At 48.1% G+C, this 21,181-nt stretch overlaps 1 protein-coding gene across 6 annotated transcripts in view; it reads left to right on the top strand.

Annotated features, from left to right (window-relative positions):
• Nucleotides 1-2,789: 2,789 nt before the first annotated feature.
• Nucleotides 2,790-21,181, top strand: part of DHX30 (DExH-box helicase 30) — a 31,801-nt gene continuing 13,409 nt past the window's right edge. Inside the window, exons 1-8 of one of the 6 annotated variants that reach the window (XM_057554355.1) lie at nt 2,790-2,940; nt 4,795-4,889; nt 5,567-5,673; nt 6,753-6,807; nt 11,411-11,506; nt 12,626-12,654; nt 18,932-19,062; nt 19,696-19,806. In XM_057554355.1, the coding sequence (XP_057410338.1) occupies nt 5,649-5,673; nt 6,753-6,807; nt 11,411-11,506; nt 12,626-12,654; nt 18,932-19,062; nt 19,696-19,806 (447 nt within the window). In that variant the 5' untranslated portion in view covers nt 2,790-2,940; nt 4,795-4,889; nt 5,567-5,648. Of the gene's footprint in view, nt 2,941-4,707; nt 4,890-5,566; nt 5,674-6,752; nt 6,808-11,410; nt 11,507-12,625; nt 12,655-16,880; nt 17,119-18,931; nt 19,063-19,695; nt 19,807-21,181 lie in introns of those variants that run through there. The other 5 variants (XM_057554356.1, XM_057554359.1, XM_057554358.1 and 2 more) reach the window with 5 other exon arrangements.

Below are 21,181 nucleotides of genomic sequence, written 5' to 3'. Positions count from 1 at the left end.
TCAACAACACTTATTCAGTGCTTATTTCTAAATAGGACCAGGCACTGTGCAATTTTCTTAGGATACAGTGGTGAACAAAGGATTAAGTTCTTGCTCTCAAGGATCTGTATTCTAGGGAGAAACAGTTGGTAAGTAAGAATACACACATAAATCCACAAGGTCTGGGAAGCTGTCTCTGAGATAACATCTGAGCAGAGACCCAGATGGAGAAAGAAAACAAATCTTACCAATACTTGAAGAAAGAATGCTAAGAGTGTTTCATGGTTTTAATTGTCTTTTAAAAATAAGCAAAGTTGGGGGACTTCCCTGGCAGTTTGGTGGTTAAGACTCCGCACTTCCAGTGCAGGAGCGTGTTCTATTCCTGTTCGGGGAACTATGATCCCACACGCCACGCAGAGTGGCCAAAAACAAAAAACAAAAAACCCGCAAAGTTGGAGTTCCCTGGTGGGCTAGTGGTTAGGATTTGGTGCTTTCACTGCCATGGCCTGGGTTCAGTCCACGGTCGGGAAACTGAGATCCTGCAAGCCTGAGAGGCGTGGCCAAAAAGAAAAAAAAGCAAAGTTGCAATTCTATTCTTCAGTATACACCAAAAGAATTGAAAACAAACAGGTATTCAAATACTTGTACACCAATGTTCACAGCAGCACTATTCTCAATAGGGCTACCACACACGGAAGAATAAACTGCTAATAGAAGCTCAAAGTAGCACCTTGAAGAATGAGTAGGAAACATCAGAAGAAGTGGAGAAGTTTCTAGACAGAGATGTTAGCAAAGAATGAAATCTAGGGACTGGACAGGGATGAGAAAAATAAGGCAGTTAAAGTAATGACTAGGAAATAAGAGATGAAATATATGGGAGGGAAGGGGAAAGATAGACACTAACTGGCACTCACTTTGATATAAAATGGATCATTCTATCAGCCTCACCAGATACAGCCATTCATTAAGAAGAGTCCAAGGTTCAAGAATAGGAAAAGACCTTCAGGGACAAAACTAACAACATAAAATGTTCAAGAAGGAAAAAGTTTAGAATGTTCTACTTGTGCCTCTTGCAGTGCCGCCTCTAGCTTTTGATTTAAGACTTATTTGCATGCTTTTCTCATCCTCTCTTGCAGATTAGAACTTCCTTTGGAGCAGAGACCACGTCTTTATCACTTAACATTCACAACAGCACTTCAAACACAATCTGAATGAGGCTGAATCTATCATCTCCAACTTAATCATATTAACAGTGCATAATCCCTCCAGTCACTCGGGTACAGTCAGGTCTCCACACACCTGTGGCCAGGGACCAGCCTGGAGGTCTACAATCACCCTCTCCTTATCTTTCTTGTCTTTTTCACCGCTGAGCACAGTTCAACCCTTCATTACAGTCATCTAATTAGTATCCTAGCTAATATTTTCCCAGCCAACTCTACCCTCACACTTCCAGAATAACGTCCCTAAAATACAGTATTTTACTCTCCTACTTAGAACCATAAAAATGTCTTACAAAAACTAATTGATTAAAAATAAAGTCAAAATCCTAGCGTAGCATTCCTGACTCTGCTTTTTCTGCTCTATCTCCTCTAAAGAACATTCACATACCCAGCCCTCTCCTCACACTGAACTATTGAATAGTTTTAGGATTTGCCCTTTGTTCCACCTGGATGCCTTTGCTCACATGGTTCTCTCTGCCCCTAGAATACTTTATACTTCCTCTTTTTGCTTTACGCAGGTTTTCATCTTCTCTACTAGGCCCTAAGCCCCTTGGGGGCAGTGTCTTTGCATCCTCCACACCTGCCTATCAACTGCTATATATCAATATCCGTGCAGGGGTCATCCCCACACGTCATAGCACCACGCCCTGCTCAAAATAGAGAATAATTATTTAAATGAATGATGGTCCATGCTCACCTCCCTCACCCTTCTGTCCAACGCAGAGAGAAAGTAAATAACAAATACTTGTTGAATTTAATTGTTTGGACAAAAATGAAGGGATATGGCCACATCTTAAAAGCATATTCTAGGTCTTTCCAGCTGTAAAATCCTGACCCAGCTTCCGAGGTATCCCCCACCGAGATCTCTCCTTTTGAAGTTGGATTCCACTGAACGCACACAGGAGCCTCACCTGGAGGACTGTTGCATATAACGGGGATAAGGCCCTTTCTCACTTCTGAGACGCGAGGGCGGAGGGGGAGGGGGCGGGACCTTCAGACCCGCCCAGCAGCACTCCGAGCTGCAAGTGCCACCTTGTCCTTTTCCTAACGTTGTACCGTTTACAATGCGCCATCACGTAGATTTCATCCTCGTTAACAATCTCGTGAGGCAGAAATTCTCATCTCCCTAAAGAAACAAAATTAGAGGGGAGATGGAGAAGAGAAGAGGCGTGGCAACGAGCCGCGGCGAGGAAGGCGGGTGGAAGCCCGGGGCGCGAGCTGGATTTCGTTCCTGGCTCAGCCCTCCTGCTCACTCGCAGCGGGAGGAGCGGGTCACGCGCGCAGAGGACCTGAAGGCCCTGCCGCTCTCACACTCCGGATGCTAACCCTCTGCGAGAAACCAGCTGCTCAGACTCGCTCCCTCGGCACCCCCAGGACCCCCCGCGCGCCCGCCCCATTCGCGACCCTGCCGGAAGTCCCGCCTCGCCCGCCGCGGCCGTCCCCCATTGGGCCCCGCGCCGGGGTCTCGCCGCCGGTTGGCTGCTCGGCGGCGTGAGCCCTGGGCGGCCACTGCGGGCCCCACGCGAGGGACCACATCAAGACCCGCGGAGACACGGGGTCCAGCGCGGGAGGCGGGGCTGGGGCCGCGGGGCGGGGAGCGCCGCCGGCCGGCGGGACTTCCGCCACGGGACCCGGAAGGGGCCGCGCCGCCGCTGGTGGGAGTTGTAGTCCGGCCTTGGTTGGGGGGGGCCCGCGGCTCATGCGCGGTGCACCGAGGCTTGTTTCACATCTGTAACAACAGGTGAATTGGGCTTTTGATTCTCCCTTTTCGTGCCCCATTGAGGAGCTTCCCGCGGCCGGGGGTGGTCAGCGCGAGGAGGGGTCCGGGTCCGATCGCCGGCTTGGCGGAGAGTGGGGCGGAGAAGCGGGCGGGCCGGAGGAGCAGGCCGGGCATCCGAGGCCTGCCCGGGAAGCCGGCCGGGCCGAGCCGTGAGCAACCAGGCCTCGGCCTGCCGTTGCCATGGAGCCGGGGCGGGGGCGGGGGCGGGGGCCAGACCGGTCCGCCAGGGCGGGCCTCGTAGCCAGGGGCACCGCGGGGGCCGCGGGAGAGGCCGCTTCATTGGCGCAACGACGCCTCCGCCTCAGGGGATGCTCTGTTTCCCGAGGCAGGGCCTGGAGGAAGCCCCCGGAGTGCCCTGGGACCTTTGTCTGCCCCCGTGCCGCCTGGACCGTTCGTCCACAAAGAGGCCTGGTGCATTCTGGCCCCCCTGGTTTGCCCCCTTTTGCACCGACCTTGTCACTGGGGGAGGCCAAGGGGTGAGGTGTTCTTTGTTTGATGGTGGTGACTTGCCCCATTTCGCAGGGGAAGACCTAATGCATGTTGGGTCCTTTGTTTGCAGTGAACTGGAGTCCCAGGGGTCCTCAGAGCCCCTGAGCCAGGAGTATGGCGTTAGCATGCTGTCTAATTAGTCATCGTAGAGCAACACTGGTCACCTTAATTGTGATTTTGCAAGGCAGAGGTTGTCCACTTTGCAACCCTCATCCACAGGGGTTTGTCATACGCTGTAGCAAGTGGACTGCAGATGGCCACTTGCAGATTCTCAACCTGTTTTTGGTTGCAACTTACTGGCCAGAGCGAAATGAGACTTTGATAGTTTCCCTTGCAGTTTCTTTAAAGGCGGTAATCCCGCCGTCATTGTGGGTCTTGACTACATTTTATAATTTACACTTAAATTTTGGAGTCTTGGAGTTTCCAGGAGGGAGAATCTTTTTTCCTGATGTAGTATTTGGGATTTATATAGTGGTCTTTATTTATGTAGCTGTTTTAGGTGCAGGAAGTACATCCTTTGCTGCATTTTCTTCCTATGTAGGTTGTCCCTTTACCCAAAAGATACTTACTCTCAAAGTGTTTTAATTTATGGAATTGTGGTCCAGAGTTTATCAAAGTTCTTTCCTCTTTCAACCTTTGAAGATGTCAGTATAAAATATTATTTCAAAGAATGAATAGGCAACAGCATGATATCATGGAAATAAGTGGTATAGTATAAGCATGGAAAACTTTGGAGCTCAGTACCTTAACTGCAGGTTTGCATTCTGCCCTGGGCAGTTATAGCATCTTGGGCAAGTTGTGTAAACTCCTCTGGGAAAATCTGCTTCAATTTCCTTCTCTGGGAAGGATATTTCCTTCCTCACTGGGTAGTTGCATAGGTTAAGTGAGATGAAGTCTGTGGAAGTACTTTGTAAACTATAAAAATGGTACTTAGCATTTAATTTTGTTATTTTCCCAATCTGGAAGAGCTTCTTTATCTACCTTAGATAGATTCATATTATAGTCAGATGGGAGTAGAACTCAAAACTGAAGTAAGTTTTGCTCTGGGCTTGGAGAAAATGCTTTCGGGACTACACATCCCTCTTCACCATGACATATCTTTCTTGGTATCTTACAGGTGCGGATGTAGGGCAGCTCACAATTTGATGGGTATAGAGTGGGTCATGGCAGGTCCTGAAGTGAGGCCAAAGTGTACTGTGTGTGTTTCATGCCACTAACATAACTTGTCCTTGTTGTCAGAGTTAGTAGATGAATTTCAGTGGTCCGGAGCAACTGTCTTTCCCTGCGGGGGCCATCACTTTAGTGACCCAGCATTGTACTTCCCAGGAGGAGGCCCAGCCTCGTGATGAGGAATAGCAAAGAGAGAATTCAGCTCCAGTTCAAAAGCCCACAAAATCTGAGACTGTCACTGCTCTTGTAAGGTAAGTTGATTTATCCATGCACACAAAGCAGTGGTGGGTCTCATGCCCAGCCACACTGTAAAGCAAAAGGCATGTATTGAATCCATTTGTGACTGTCTTGGAAGAAGGGCATCATTTTAAGTTATACCCTCTCTCTGTCCTTGAATCATCTCATAGTGATTCTGTCTGGAGTTAGGTTTCATTATGCAAGAAATCTCGACATAATATTATTTAACTTATCTCTAGATTATTTTAGAGAAACTCTAAACCATAAAGGTTTCTAACATAATACTGTATAACCAGGAAGGCGGTTTTCTTTTAGATCTCTTATGAAATTTTCTAGAGCTCTGTAAAATATCTCTAAAAGATCCTATCTTGAATCTCATAGTATATTTTTTAAGACTGATACATGAAAAGATAGTGTTATATGAGCCTTGGTTGGCATGGAGAGGATCAGGGGCTTTTTAAAAAAGCAAAACCAAGAGTCTGTTTACGAGCAAATGAACTTAAAACTTCTTAGCAAGAAAGTATTGTTTCTTAAATAATAATCGCTTAGATGTTTTAGATTTTATAATAGTCAGAGTTTCTTTAAAATTAGAATCTCAAATTACACCCCTTTTCTTTTAATTTGGATAGAAGGAGTCTATAGAATGTAACTTATTAAAGTAAATTGTATTATTGTTGATATTGTATTGAAGTTTTCTCTCTGAGCTACCATATCCTATCGGCTGAAATTTCCGGCATCCCTGGGGGAGAGGAGGCCATCAGGGCAGACCTGCTATGGACCTGAAAGATTCGTCCCCAGGTCAGCCCTCCACCCCCACCTCCCCATGATTTGAGAATGAGAGGGAATAGCACTCAGGAACAGGAGTGTAGGCCCCATTAGACTCCTAGTAATGTTGGACATCATCATGATTTGCTAAAATGTTGTGTAGATGTTTTTAAACTAATGCCACATAGGATTACTGCACCAACCCAAGAGTACTACAGTATTAGAAACATCTGTAGGGACTTCCCTGGTGGTCCAGTGGTTAAGACTCCGTGCTTCCACTGCAGGGAGCATGGGTTCAATCCTTGGTCGGGTAACTAAGGTCCTGCATGCTGCATGGGGCAGCCAAAACAAAACAAAACAAACAAACGAACAAAAAAATCTGTAAGTGTGAGTTGGAGTGTTTTTTAAAACAAAATTGTTAAACCAGAGGTGTTACTTATTTGTGTGTGTGTGTGTGTGTGTGTGTGTGTGTGTGTGTGTGTGTGTTTAAGTCTCTAGGTATATTCCTCACTTAAATGTACTAATGAGCAAAATGCAGCAAAATTTTTGGCCAACAGTCGAACCTTAACTTAATATTTGTTATTTCATAGAGACTCCGCCATGAAAAGCTTTTTATTTTGAATCACTCTACAGTTACTCTTTGATACTGTCAGTCAAGTCCCATTCCTAGGGGCCTGACTAGGTTTTATGAAAGCCCAGTACACCAGTTTGTCCATAAGGCAATCATCAGTCCCATTTCCTGACGCCACATGAAAAAAGGGGTCCATGTAGGATTTCATTTCTTCCTACACGTCCCAGGATAACTGCAAGTATTGTGATGAGGTGGAAATATATGTCTCTCACGATGAAATGCATCCCTTTCTGTTTAGCAGGGATCAGGGAGTTTAGGACAGAGAAAAGAAGAAAGCTCTCAATTAGAAACAAAGACATGTAATTACTTTGTAGTGGAGATGGCCCTTCCATCCTTAAGACTGGGAGCAGTTGGGGCTCATTAGTGAAGAGCTTCATTTTTCTTGTCTTCTGGACAGTGCTCTCTGTGTTATTGAAATCTTCTCTGTGGGTTCCTAGACCATGAATATTAACCATAGCCTCTCGGCCCTCCTTCTTCTTAGGATTCCAGCTTTCCCTCCTGGCCAGAAATGTTCAGCCTGGACTCATTCAGAAAAGGTAAGAATGTAATTGTGCTTGTGGCCTCAGGCCCTTCTTCCCTGTGACAGGCAGCTATGAAGGCTGTGGAAGTCCCTCACCAGTGTGTAGTCCTTGGACCCCCCGCTTTGGGTGGCTTTCCAAAGTCCTTTCTCAGCCTTCCTCTTGCATGGTGTTTTTAACCCTTGCCACCCCTTGTCTAGGCCTTTGTGTACATTTGCCACCCCTCTCCCTGAATACCCTCTCCTGCATATTCGCTGCTTATTGAAATCCTACTGTTTTTCTAGGCCAGTGTTTTACACCATTTCCTCCATGAGCCATTCTTGATTCTGTCAACCAAAGACAATTTCTCTTCTCTCTGATTTCCTCAGCACCACATCTGTACTTTCTCGTGCTTAGTCTATCTGAATTACTCATTGTATCACTAGATTAGAAGCTCCCCGCAGCCGGGGCCTGTTGTGCTGTTTTATCATCCGTGGTACCTGGCATAGCATTTTGTACACGATAGACCTCAGTAAAAGCCAGTGGAAATGGATTGAGTCATTGTTTTATATTAGTGGTTAGAGAAATTGTAGCAAGTCTTGAAATCAGTACCCTCCAGCAGCTGAGGTGAGAGGATTGCATAAGCAGTAGCAGAACTGAGCCATGGCAGGGCGAGAGGGTAGCATTCAAGGGCTGCTTACAGGAAGAGATATAGGTGGTGAAGACTTGAAGGGGCCAGATCCCAAGGGCATTGTATATCTTAGATAGGAGCAGGACTTTTCTTCTTTAAGAAAATAAAGAGTAAAAGGCCTGTGTCACCTGTATTGAAGCTGACTGTGAGCCTCCTAAGCTGAGCATATTTTACAAATAAATGAGAACCACAACAGGCCATCCATAACTGCTGATGAAAAAGATGCTCCCTGTTGTGTCTCCTCTCCAACTTATGTTCGCAGAGGCCTGGAAAACCTTGGCCAGGTGGTGCCCTATGTAAGTAACCCACTGAATGGGGCCAGAAGGAGGCTGGATGTTCCAGGTCTCAGAGCAGCCTCTTCCTGTCTCCTTGTTTCTCTTCAGCCACTCGATCTGTTTACATAGTGCATGAAGAAATTAATCTGTCATCCTCGTTGTGTTGGTTAACTGTGTCTGAAAAGGGAAACGTTGAACTTGAGATTAGTGTGGATAGCGCATTTTGAGCTGAAAATTAAGTACATTTAATTGCTTTGTGTTTATCTCCTCATCAGTGGGCTTTGTTGTCCACCCAGTTGTAAAAGGATGAAGACAGGTTCTCTCCTGGTGGGAGTGTCTGAATTAACAGTACTGATTTCGTAAAGGGATGGAGAGCCCAATAAAATCACGGTCCTCCTCCTCCCTGTGATAGGGAAATGGTACCAGATGAGAGAGTTTTCGGGACAAAATTCCTTTCTAGCATTTGTGATTTTGCTTTCTAGGCTGGAAATTGATTTGTTCAAGAGGTTTTCCTTCAGGGGTGACACTGCCAGCACTCAGCTTAGTGGGAGGCAGCAGGACCTCCCTGAGCCAAAGATGCAGACCCAGGTGCCTGGTTCACATCTCACTTCTGCTTCTCGCTGGCCAAGGAGGCTTGGGTGGTGACCGAGCCTCGCTGTGCCTCCTTCCTTACTATTTAAGTGGGCATAGGGTTGTTCCAAGGATCAGATGAGTTACTATGTGTAAACAGCTTAGAACAGGGCCTGACACGTGGTAAATTCACAAATCCATGGTATTAAGTAGCTTCAGGACATAATAATTGGACAGAGTCTGATTTCGGACCTCGCTTTCCACACAGGTAAATGTTTTGTGTTTCTACCAAGAACCATTTTATGCTTGAAGGTCTCCGGGAAAACCATTAATCAGAAAGAGTTGCTGATTTGAATATTTTCCTTCAGGCAGAGCTGTCTTTTCATGGCTCTAAGGCTGAATGCCTTCTCCTGTCTTATGAATGCTGGTCTCATTTGTGGTTTGCATCATGACCTTGGCAATTGGTCATGGGTGGCCTTGTGACACTTTATTGTTGTATAGGACTTCTTTATCTCTTATGGAGTTTTTATGTATTTCTTTGTTCCTCATGGTGAAATTATGAGCTCCCTAGGGCATTGTGAATCTTGAGAGAAAATTTAACATGGTATAAAGCTTGATTCAGACTGGCTAAGGTTCCAATCGGGTCCCCACTAACACTAACAAGGTGTTAACTTACCTGTTTCCCAGTCCCTATCTTCAGGGGTATAGTGAAGTTTAGAGATGATATAGGAAAAGCACTTGGCTGTAGTCTGTCCCCAGCCCTTAGCCATGGGTTGGCAGGCCTTTAATAAATGAGAGTAGGTTGATCTATTTGGGGTACAGCCCTGTAGCCCATGTTTTTCTGGAGAGTGACAGCCTGGCCTCAACATGCAGTGTGCTGTGTGGCTGCAAAATTGAGCACCTGCTGTGTACAAGCCACTAGGGTGGAGATAGTTGTGTTTCAGAGATGCTTTCTGGCACTCAGGGCTTTACGATCTTAATGGTATGGGCTATTTGATGGTTCTGAAGGTAATGGCCCTAGCAATTCCCTGCAGCATTGTGGACTGTGGCCCACTGGGTCTTGGGGCTACCATCTTTCCTATTATGTAGTTAAACAGAGCTGCCAACGCCTCCCAACTAGAACACTTGTGTGCCTGGTAAGTAACCTGTTATTGCCTTCTCCAGCATCTTAACACAGGTTTCTTGTCTCTCAGCTGTAATGCCATCAGAATCAGGCCACAAAGAGTGAGCTGAGTCTTTTACAGTCAGCACAAAACTTTGAAAAATACTGTATCAACCACAAGAATGTGCAGTTTTCCTCCAGCTCCAGTGGTCAGAAGCGGGCTCAGTGATGTTGTTGTGGAATTGTAGCAACCTTCCCCCAGTTACTGAAAATGCTTAATGAAATAAAATAATCATCAAATCATTTATTCTCTTTTTTTTTCAAGCCAGCATCCTTGGATATGAATGAAGACCTTCCTCAAACAGGAAAGGAGAGGTTGAGCTGGTCATTTACAACCTTAGCTTCAAGGCAGAGCTAGAATTAGTTCCAAGATAACCTTCATCTTAGGCACTTTGTTCCAGAAGTAACAACATTTCTGCTGTAACAGTATATATGTTTTCTGCAAAATCACACACCTGCAATGTTTTAAGAGGGCTTATGGGAAAAATAGAGTTGAGGCTGTATACCTGCAACTTTATGACCAGAAGATGACAAAAACAGTCATTGGTACCTGGGAAGGAGCTTTGGACCACCAAAGCAGGCAGCTCAGTGTGATGCTACAAATGTACATTGAGCCTTCTAATGAGAATGGAGCTGGCAGTTGCTGAGACAGCGCAGGTGGAGGTGGAGCTCTGAGCCAGTGGGGCAGCCATTAATGAGTGTGTGCAGCTGGGAATGTGGGGGAAGGGGACCTGAGTGCAAGTACATGCTTTCCCCTAACATTTTATTATGAAAAAATTTCAGAAATAGTGAAATGTTGGAGAAGTTGTATAGTGACCACCCATGTATCTACCACCTCGATTCCCTACAGGCACTTGATTTTAATTTTTTAAAAATATAGCTGAAGGGGCTTTTTCTTTTCCTGCCGAAAATTATCATTCCACTCCTGCTTTTTAGTTCCCTTGCCTTAGAAAAATCAGATTTGAACCAAGGGTTCTTATGTTTACTGATATCATTCCCCCATTTACCAATTGTACATGAGCTAATTTGCATTATAGAAAGGGGCATCATTTTAGCACTACAGGCTGTTGCTCAAGTGTGTAGAGTGTGTATGACTGTCTCTCCCTGCTCCTCTCCTGCCCCATTTATTATACCAAAACGTGTGGGGCAGAGAGAGCAGAGAGCTCTTGCACCTTTTCCCCCAGACCAGTGACTATCTGATGTTTTCACCATTTTGGTGCTTTAAAGACCTTAAACCTTTCTTAGCCATACATTTCCACCTTCCCATGGAACACTCAGTGAGTGTCTTAATTTTAGTTCATGTATATCAAAATTTTGGAACTCCTTAAAAATGTACTTTATGTACCCACTGATGGGTAGTATTTAGTCTCCCAATGAATGGAAATATGTGGAATAGTAAATCATTAACTTTTAGAAAGAAGGAGAAGGCTGGTAAGGGTGGATCTGATATTGGCTCTTGGGGAGGACACCAGCAGTCAATTAGTCCCTATCTCACCAGTTCTTAGAGGGGGAGAATAATTTGAGATCTGGTGGCTTATCTGGGGAACCCATAGCAGATACAGGGGTAGCTTACGTAAGTGGAGGACAGATAAGTGGAAGAACCCCGGTGATGTGCATGGTACCATGAGACTGTAGAGAAGCACATGGGATGGGCGTTACACTCATGGAGGGTGGCTAAAAGAACAGGGAGAGTTTGAGGGCTTTTTTGAGAGCCAAGAAGGGATCTGTACGAGGCTGTCACGTATCACGTCTGTATAAGACAATGCCTTCTTTCTGTATGGCATTGGTGGCACTGTTTCTCAGAACCTGTGACTGGCTCCAGATATGGTCCAGCAGCTCTGCTGCCCAGAGCTCCTCACGGGTGCTCTGGGGTGAGTCAGTCCAGGCGTCTGTAACTGTGAGGGGTGAGAACATGTCACCCTGATGCCCTTTCTCTTTCCCCAGATCGGGCCCAGCACAGGCAGCGTCAGTGCAAACTTCCCCCACCTCGTCTTCCACCCATGTGTGTCAACCCTGCCCCTGGAGGGACCATTTCTCGAGGTAAGGGAGGAGCCATGCCTCCAGCACCAGGTTGGTCCAGGGACTGTGGGGAGGCGGGTGGCAGCAGGACCCCGGGTGCCAGGGCCATAGGCCTCTGGAAAGTGAGTGAGGAGGAGTGGGGTTAGCAGAGCTCTCGGAGCCCTCAGGGAGACATCATTTGGAAAGGTCTGGGTTATTTCATGATGCTTGGCCACTTGGCTTAGACCCTACAGTCTCATCGGGCCTCCTGGTGTGACCAGGAATAAAGCCTAGGCTCATTCTGCGTGTCTGGCACCAGTGTGGAGAAGCAGAGGGCTTGGACCTTCTAGGCAGTCTCTGGCTCAGGTGCCTCAGAAAGTTCAGGGCGCTTGTAGCAGGGCCAGAACAGAGAGCCTGACTCGGCCTAGTGCCCTCCATCTTGGAGGCTTTGGGGATGCCCGACAAATCACTTCCCTATCTCCCCCAGCACCTCAAAGCACTTTACTGACATTAGAATCTGTCTCTCAGTCCATTTGGCAAGGTAGGCTCTCCTTTTGATTGGGGAGAATGTCAGAGCTCCCCGACAGGTGACAGCTGACCTCAGATCCCACTGGTACCCAGGGATGGGGCCAGTAATAGGACCCAGGGAAGCATCTTTGCCCGTGAGTTTCTCTTCTCTTCCCTCAGACTTAGATCTTTTCCAGGTCTGCTAAGACCAGTGCTCCTGGCAGCCTCTTCCTTGTCCTGACAGCTGCTCTTCCCAACTCCATTGGCCACCTGTTCACACCCCTCCCTCAGTTTTTTAGTGGAAGAACACTATTATAGTTCATAGAGTCTTTGCCTTATTTGGAGACAGCATGTCCACTTTAGGCTCTGTCTGTAAAGTGCTTTGAAGGGCAAGAGCTCAGGAAGGGTGCGGGGAACACACAGCACCCCAGTTTCTGCAGCACACACTGCTGCCGTGTTCCCATGTGGTTTCTACATGCACTGCCCTCCTGCCGCAGTGGCCCTGACTATAGACAGCAGTATAGAAATAAGTACTTCTGGCCCCTGTGACCATTTGACTTAGGTATTAAAGAAATGCCACCCCCTACCGTTGCCAAAACAAGAGTTGATTGCCCTTTTTTCTTTCTTTCTTAAAATGCCCTGTAACTCGAAAAGGCTGAACGTTAACATTTCCAACATGGCAGGTGAGTGGCTCTGAGAGTGTCAGATGTGCTTTGGCTAAGCTTAAAGATGGTTAGTTGGGATTAACCAGGCAGCATGGCTAGGCAGTGCCTCCTTGAGCACATGCAGAGGAGAAGGCCGCTGCTCTTGGGAGGGGCAGCTGCTCCCTGTGGGGCAGCCCAACAGGCCTGCACTGTCTTCCCCAGAGGAAGACAGACACCCCCCTCCCCCTGCCCCCCAGCCTGATTGTCTCCTCACAGTTCCACCTCCAGAAGGTATCTGGGTGTATGCATCTTTGCCGTCTCTTTCTTTTTTAAGCTATAAAGCGTTCTTGCCTCTGTTCCTTTATCACAGAAGCAACAATCTCTTAGTCCACATGACTCTTGGACCTTTCTGCCATGCTTTCTGTTTCCCTGCAGGCTTTGCTGGTACCTCTGTCCGGAAGAAGGAAGTGCAGGGCAGAAACAATCTCTCTGGTGTTCAAATAGGAAAACAATGCTCAGAAAATGGTGGCCACTTAAATAGGTTACAGTGCCCATCAGAGTCAGATTTGGAATTGGAAAAAGATATCATCTCCTTTCCCAATCTACCCTTCCCTCTACGGCCAACCTCTTACCAAGGCCACATTCCAAAGTAAAGGGTGAATAAATTAAGAAACTTGCCCCCAACCGTCCCCTGCGAATCTTCCCCACCCATGCAGATCTGAGATGTAGAGCAGCTAGAAAGCAACATGGGATAACACGCCTTCTGGCAGGATTCTGGGGACCACAGGACTGGTCCTGTCCATTCCCTGATATAGACGTGTCACCTCTTGGTGTGGTGGTTTACCTCAAGGGACCTTGGGGCTATACATACATGGATGGGAGAACCGTGAGAATGTGTCGGGTGGTCAGGGTGGCTACCCAGCCCCTGTAGGTCCCCTTACCTTTCTTTTTCTTTTTTCTTTCTTTTTTTTTTGTTCCCTTTACTTTTCTTGTTGCCAAGCAGGTGGACCATTTCTTGCCATTTTGACCATCCATAAAATATCTAACTGTGATTAAGTTGACAGAACTTTGGCTGAGACGTCTGGTTTTTTTCAGCTGTCAGTGGTCCCTCTCACTTTCCCTCCAGAAGTTCTCTGGTCTGCCCGAAGTCCGGACTGTCTTGGGCTTCCTCCTGTTGCTTTTTCCTGGGGCCTCCAAAGTTTAGAATCCTACAGCATCCTCCTGTGTATTCAGCAGATCCTTTAACCTTAATTCCATGCTTCTAGATGTCATTGTTTAGCACTTTGAGTACCAGACATTGTGCTTGATCCAGAAGTGATGGCAAGATCTCTGAGCCAGTAAACCCTTCCTTTTTTCAGAACTTCCCTCCTTTTTCACAGGCAGAGGAGTCAACTTTCTCTCCCCAAAGAATGGAGAGTGGAAGAGAAAGCTTAATGTTGGTGGAAAGGAACCAGGAACATGCCTGAGCCTCTTTAACTTTCTTCAAGGTCCTCTAAAGCAGGAGCCAGCAAACTTTCTTTAAGGATCAGAGAGTACACATTCCAGGCTTTGCAGGCCATATGGTTTCCCTTGCAGCTACTTAACTCTGCCATTATAGCATGAAAGCAGTAATAGATAATACAGAAACAAGTGAGCATGGCTATGTTCCAATAAAACTTTATTTTTAAAAACAGGCAGTGGGTGGGTTTGGTCTTCAGGCTACACTTTGGCCACCCCTGCTCTAGACCAATGGGGAGATCACAGAACCAGAAGGGTTCCAAGAGCTGGTCTAAGAGTTGCCCTCATTTTACAAAAGGCAATGAGGTTTGCGGAGGTGAAATATATGCTCAAGGTGACACCAGCTGTTAGAACCCAGATGAAGTAAATGAATAGGAAAAGGGGACAAAGAGCTCCCAGAGAACCAACTAGTTGGTTGGCATCACCTGACCTTTTTTTTTTTTTTTTACATAAAGTCTCAAATATCTGTTTGAAATATGTTTTCTAAAATAGAGAAAATTGTATAGTAAATCCCTATGTACCTATCACCTGGCTTGAACAATGAACAGCTCATGGACAATCTTACTTTGTGTATATTTTTCCACTTTGGCCCCTTTGGAAGCAAATCCATGAAATCATAGCATTTCAACCTTAGCCTAAGTGGCTGTCAGAGCAGAGTGCTATTCTGAGGGCTTCTTGAAACACCAAGATAGACCCAGGCCCTGCTTTCCAGGTGAGGTTTAGGCTGTTGCCTCCTTCAGCTTTCAGACACCATAATTTTCAAAATTTGGCCTCAGCTACTGCTGCCACTCCCAGGCTTGCTAAGCTTCTGGATTCTTTTGAGGGAATTTGGGCTGCTAACAATCCTTGAAAAGTACTCCTGAAGCTGGGTGGATGCCTTAGGTTTTGGCAAATTAAAGTGCCACTTGGCCAAATTCAGAGCCCTTGTAAATCATGTTCTGCCCCAAGGGTCTTGCCATCCCTATATGGACGATCTGGGTAGGGGTGTTTGACATGGATGGTGATGTCCCTTTGTGACGTCAGACCATTGCTGCCAGGGCCACCTTCCCTTTTTTGCCCTTTCCTGGTTAAAAACCCACTAAGGAGGGAATGGAGGAGCAGGAGTTGAAGCTGCCCCATTTTGCCCTGGGTCTGCTTCTAAGGGACCTGTCCCCTGTTGTCTCAGATCTCAGAGGGCAGAGGCGTCTCTATCAGAGCACTCTGCAAAGCCCCCTTCCAAACATTCCCATTTTTTTTTTTCTTTTTTTTTTAATGAGGATCTTGAATCAGATGCGTATGTTTGATTGATTGATTGATTGATTGATTTTGGCTGTGTTGGGTCTTCGTTTCTGTGCGAGGGCTTTCTCCAGTTGTGGCAAGCGGGGGCCACTCTTCATCGCGATGCGCGGGCCTCTCACCGTCGCGGCCTCTCTCGTTGCGGAGCACAGGCTCCAGACGCGCAGGCTCAGCAGTTGTGGCTCACGGGCCCAGCCGCTCTGCGGCATGTGGGATCTTCCCAGGCCAGGGCTCGAACCCGTGTCCCCTGCATTAGCAGGCAGATTCCCAACCACTGCGCCACCAGGGAAGCCCCCCATTTTATATTAACCACAGCCATACCAAATGAGTAGAGCAAGTTTGTCCTAATTTTCCCCAGTGATAAAATGGCCCAAGGTTCACAGCTGGCACGTGGTAGACTTGGGGCTAAGCCCAAGTGTTAGGACTCAAATCCCTGTTCTTGCCATAGGCCAGCAGTTCTGAGTGTGATCCCAGACCAGCAACCTCAGTATTATCTGGAAACTTGTTAAAAATGCAGATCTTGGGCCCTATTCCAGACCTAGTGACTAAGAAACTCTGGGGGGGTGGCTCCCAGTAATGTTTTAACAAGCTCTTCAGGGGATCGTCGGAATCACATCTAGAATTATAAGACAAACAACAAACAGCCCCCCACCGCCAGCTGCACCCAAACTGCACTGCCAACCTCTGACCAAGGCCTCCTTCCAAGGGATGGAGGCCTTGAGGCCCTTGCTGTCACCGCTGCTGCCCCAACATGCAGATCCAGTCTGATTCCCACCTGACCCAAAACCCTGCTCCTCAGTGCCAGAAGAGGAAGAGGAATGAGCCTGGCCAGAACCCAGGTGTAGTAGTTTGGAAGCAGAATCCCATCTGGCTTTCAAACAAGCACAGAACAGCAGCTTCAGACTTTCACTGCTGGAACAGCTCAGTTCTTGGGCACAGTGTCCAAGTTGGGTACTTTACATCTTTGACTCCAGCTCTGGAGAGTAAACCTGGTTTGCTTATGTTCAAGAGGTCTTCCCTGTCCTGGCTCCAGATTCTTCACCAGGTTTACTTTGCAAGCCATTAAATGAGGTGGCTGTGCCCCACCTTAGCAATGATCTTAGGCTCTGCTGGCCGGGAGTGCAGGCCACTTTGCAAGGGCATGTGGGAGGTATTTACCCGCAATGGGTAGGACCTAGAGGGAACTTCAAGTTCATTTCCTTGGATGGACATTAAGCTAAGGCCTGTACTATTTCCCAAGAAGCCCCCCTCTCTCTTCCTGCCTCAGCTTCAGATGACGAGTCTGTGGGTTGGATTTACTGGGGGAGTGATTTCGGCAGGGTTCCAGCCCTGGTCTGGTCGGCCCACCGGTTGACCGGAGCGTGCAGCGCTGGAGGCCCTGGGCTGCGTGGGGCGGGAGCCATCTCGGCTCGGTCCCGGGTCCGCCCGTCCGGCAGGGGGCGCCCGGCGTCCGGGCCGCCCGCTCCTGCCCTTCTACCCTGTCCCTGCCGGGATCCCGAGTCGCGGGGGCGGGCGGGAGCGAGATGGCGGCCGCCAGGAGACTCATGGCGCTGGCCGCCGGCGTCTCTCCGCGCCTGCGGCCGCTGGCTCCCTACATCCCCGGGCGACAGGGACGCCCGCGCGGCCTCTCGACAGGCTGCATCCACCCTGACAGCACGAAGGCGGCCGCCGAGGCTGAGGCGGGGGCGGCCCCCGACGGGCCTGGGGAAGGCGACGGGAGCATGGTGAACGGTGAGGGCAGGGGCAGCCAGGCTGCGACGCCCTTGACTTCGGGGGATGACAGAGCTAGAGGCGCGGGCTGGGGTCGGGTCCTCTCTTGTATGGCTGAGACCGCCATTCAGTGGCGGGCCGGAGCCCTGCTGTTGTAAAGCTCGGTGTGGCTCAGGCCCAAATGGTCTCCAAGCGCGGAGGTTCTGGGACTGGAGCGCTTGCACCTGGCAACAATAGGTGATAGGGGCGTACCCAAGGGAGTTGGGGAAAACAGGTAAACGTCCCGTTCCTGCCACGTCGGTGGTCAAGGGTTAGAGCATCAAGGTTAAGCACATCCTCGCTGTTGTGAGAAAGGCAAAGAGCTCAAAATACACCTGAGACTTCAGAATCTCGAATAGAGACAGAATGATTGCTCTAGTGGACCCCAGCGCGGTACCTCCTGAATGGTGCAGGAAGTGAAACTGGTAAGAGCATCCCTGCCCATCAAAGATGGACAGAGAGAGCCAGCCTCTGTCCTGTAGAGCTGGAGGGGGTACCAGTGCATGTCTGCTGTTACATGTGTGTCTAGTGGGCTACTTAAAGTTGGGTTCTTCTGTGGGATGGAAAGCCTTTGAGTCTCCTTACGTACTGTTTCTCGACTACTCGATTCTTAGTTGCTTTACAAGTTAACATTTAGAGGGAGACAGGGCCAGGCAGAATCCTCCCTCTTGGCGAGTTGACACAGGAGTCTGCTCCAAGGAAATAGCCTCAACCCAGGCAACAGAGTTACAGCAGAACTCCTGGAGGAGCTTTTTCAAAATACAGACTTCCCTAACATCATTGCCATTCTCAAGTGCCCTGTGGGGATCAGTGTGGGCAGTGCTGTGATGAAGCTCTCCAGGTGACTTATGATTGATGCATGCAGGTGCACAGGTGCATATATGTACCCCCTACAAAATTACTTTTTGGAGCTGAATTATAATGCCAGAGACTGTGGGTGGAGAATGAAAAGGCTTCCCATCCTTTCTGCTGGTCTCTGACTGCATCTCTTGAAGGTCCACTCTGGTGCTTTGGGGCTCTTCCTTTAGTTTTCAGCCACTCTCAGCAGGCTTCTTCATGGTCTAAGTCCTGTGTTTGGCACAAGCTGCTTCTAGGTGGACATCTCACCCATTTGTGCTCTGGGATTGATCCAAAGTGCAAGTAAAAAATAGTAAGTTACCTCTCACGGTGTTTGATGCATCCTGCCTCCACTTGGTTCACTGCAGTGAACTCCCGGGAGGAATAGCTCATGCCCGTGTCTAAGCTAAGGAGGTCTCTAATCAGTGTCCCTACACATAATCTGGCTCTGGGGAGGCCTTTTGCACGGTGTTGAGGTAGAGTTGAGAACTGGGGCCTGGTATTCAGACTCCGCAGCCAATCCTCCCTGTTGTGTGTCTGTTATTTTAGGAGGGGCCTTGCATTGTCTTGATCTCCACTGTGTGTGTGTGGTTGATTTTGTTTTTTGTTTAGTGCGTTCTTTCAGACATCAGATTGGGGTGGTTGTTGTCATGTAGGCTTCTGTAGCTGATGTGTTAAGTCGGGAGCTTGGGTGGGGAAGAGGATCCTGGCTGGTTCCCCTCTGTGGTGTGGGGGGCATTGGCCCTTCTATTTCAGGAGATGATCGTGCATTGGCTCTAGCCCCACTGTCCCCTGTAAACCCTGAAGTCATCCTCCCTCCTTCTTAAGATGCTCCTGGGTGGTTTGGGATCATGAGCCAACATCCTCAGTATCCAGTCCAGGGTTGTCCTGATACACACCCCATGGAGTTTTTAGAAGAAAAAGCACAGCTATAATGCTTTTGTTCTTATTCTCTTAGCTTCTAGGGACCTATTAAAAGAGTTTCCACAGCCCAAAAATCTTCTCAACAGTGTGATTGGAAGAGCCCTTGGCATCTCACATGCAAAAGACAAATTGGTCTACGTGCACACAAATGGACCAAAGAAAAAGGTAACTCTGCTGGTGGCAAGGAGACATGTTGGTCTGATTCTCAGGAAAGAGACTGGCTGCTCTTTTTCTCTCAGATTTCTTGTCAGGGAGGCCATAGAGTGGGTTTTCTGAATTGAGAATGGTTAGCAGAGAATCTCAGAGCAAAGCTAAGTCTGGAGAAGAGCCTGGTTTAGGGAAGGGGAACACGGGCAAGTGAAGTGAGACATTCTCATCTTGTGTAAGACAGGCCTCTGTACTGGGCCCTGGATTTGGTCCCTTCCAACTAACTGGAACTGTAGAGGGTTAGAATTGATGATAATTCCTGCTCCCAGAGTCTTGTAGGTCCTGGGACCCACAGGGAGCATGCAGGCAAACCATTCTGAATGAAAATTTTTAAGGATAAAGATGGGTCCCACCTTGCCCTCTGGCTAGAACATGGCACTTTGAAGAAGCAAAACAGCTTGAGGTGGGACAGTGGCTTGAGGGTGGGGGAGTCTGAGCCTTTCAAGGAGTTAATGATGGGGTTGGGGTTCTGTCTTGCACTCAGCCCTGCTGCCATGAGGTCTACAGCTTTGCTGTTGATTCTCCATGTGGTTTGTTATATCTTTGTAGTCTAGAGAGGCAAGAGTCCTGATTCTCTCTTCTCTTCCTCAGAAAGTCACCCTCCACATAAAGTGGCCCAAGAGCGTGGAGGTAGAAGGCTATGGCAGCAAGAAGATCGACGCTGAGAGGCAGGCTGCAGCTGCGGCCTGCCAGCTGTTCAAGGTGACCCTCCCGTAGTGAAAACGATGCAGACCTCCCTCCTGAGAACTCCTTGAAGTGACGGTCTTTCTGGTGTTGGCTGCACCTAGGTTTAGGTTGGCAGGATGTTCAACCACTCACCTGTGCTAGGCCCTTCCCACCTTGTGGTTCCTTTTTTGTTTCAGCCAGTGACGGAATAGATTAATATTATTTTCTTGCCACTGTAGTTATCTACTTTTTGTGGTTTCAAAAACCACAGAGAAGAACTCCTTTATGGAGAACACTCCCTCTGTACAGCACCATGGTGAGACTTCTATTTTGGTTTCTGTTTTTCTTTCCCTGTTATTTCATGTATTTAGGTTTTTCCTTGTAGCCACATAGTCCTCTCTTACAGTGGAAGAATAATAGTCACTTCTCTCACTTCCCAGTGGTGGGACGTGGGTTGCTTTCAGTTTTTGGTTGTGCAGCATTTCCTAGACCTTCATTGTTGCTCCCAGCCTTTCTTTCCATCCCTAATTGGCTCCCTTCATGGCTGTGCCAACCTTGAATTTTCCTCACATTCCTAGGTCTTTGCTCTTGACAAGGACAAAGCTGTATTCCTTCAGCTTCTCTCCTGCTCATGGTCTGCAGACCTTCATTGTCACTGCTTCTCCTGGGTCTGAGGAGGCAAGGTCCCTCTTCCTATCCTGGGCTCCCACACGACCCTTCTCTTTTCTCTGTCCTCTCTGTCTCTCTTCTCCATCTTGTCTCCCACACTTTTATTTAATTTTCAGATCTTTCCTCATCTGATTCTTTTCTGTAAGCATCAAAAATTCTTCAGTGTTGGGGAATTCTCTGGCAGTCCAGTGGTTAGGATGCCACACTTTCACTGCCGAGGGCACGGGTTCGATCCCTGGTTGGGGAACTAGGGTGCCGCAAGCGGCGCAGCACAGCCAAAAAAAATTCTTCAGTGTTGTAATCCCTTCCCCAGGCCCTGCTTCCCTGCACACAGCTCTCCGTGCTTGTGGTTTGCATTCTTTCCACTCCAGCATTATAGCCCATGCTGTGGTTGCTGGTTCCCTTCACATCCTCATAGCGCCTGGTGATTGTTGGCTGACTGGGGCAGCTTTGCCAGGCTCACTAGCCTCTCCTCAGTCCTTGCTCTGCTTGAATGGTCTGTGGCTTTGGCACTGCTGGGCATCTTTTCCTCAGCCCCTGGGTTATACCTGCTTTCCTTGTCTCTGGGTCACTCCAGGCTCCTCTTCCTCTCCCACTCTCTATAAACATCTCCTTTTTCTGTACTCCTTCTGCCTGGGGAAATCTTCTCTCTCAGAAATTCAACCATCCTTTCTGTGTTTAATGTCTTGGAAATCGCTGTCTCCCTTAGAGCACCTCTACCTCAGGGGTTCTCAATTTGGGG

Source organism: Balaenoptera acutorostrata, chromosome 10, assembly GCF_949987535.1.
Source record: "Balaenoptera acutorostrata chromosome 10, mBalAcu1.1, whole genome shotgun sequence".
NCBI lineage: Eukaryota > Metazoa > Chordata > Mammalia > Artiodactyla > Balaenopteridae > Balaenoptera > Balaenoptera acutorostrata.
Note: the sequence above shows the minus strand (reverse complement) of the source record. Positions and strands in the feature narration are given on the sequence as shown.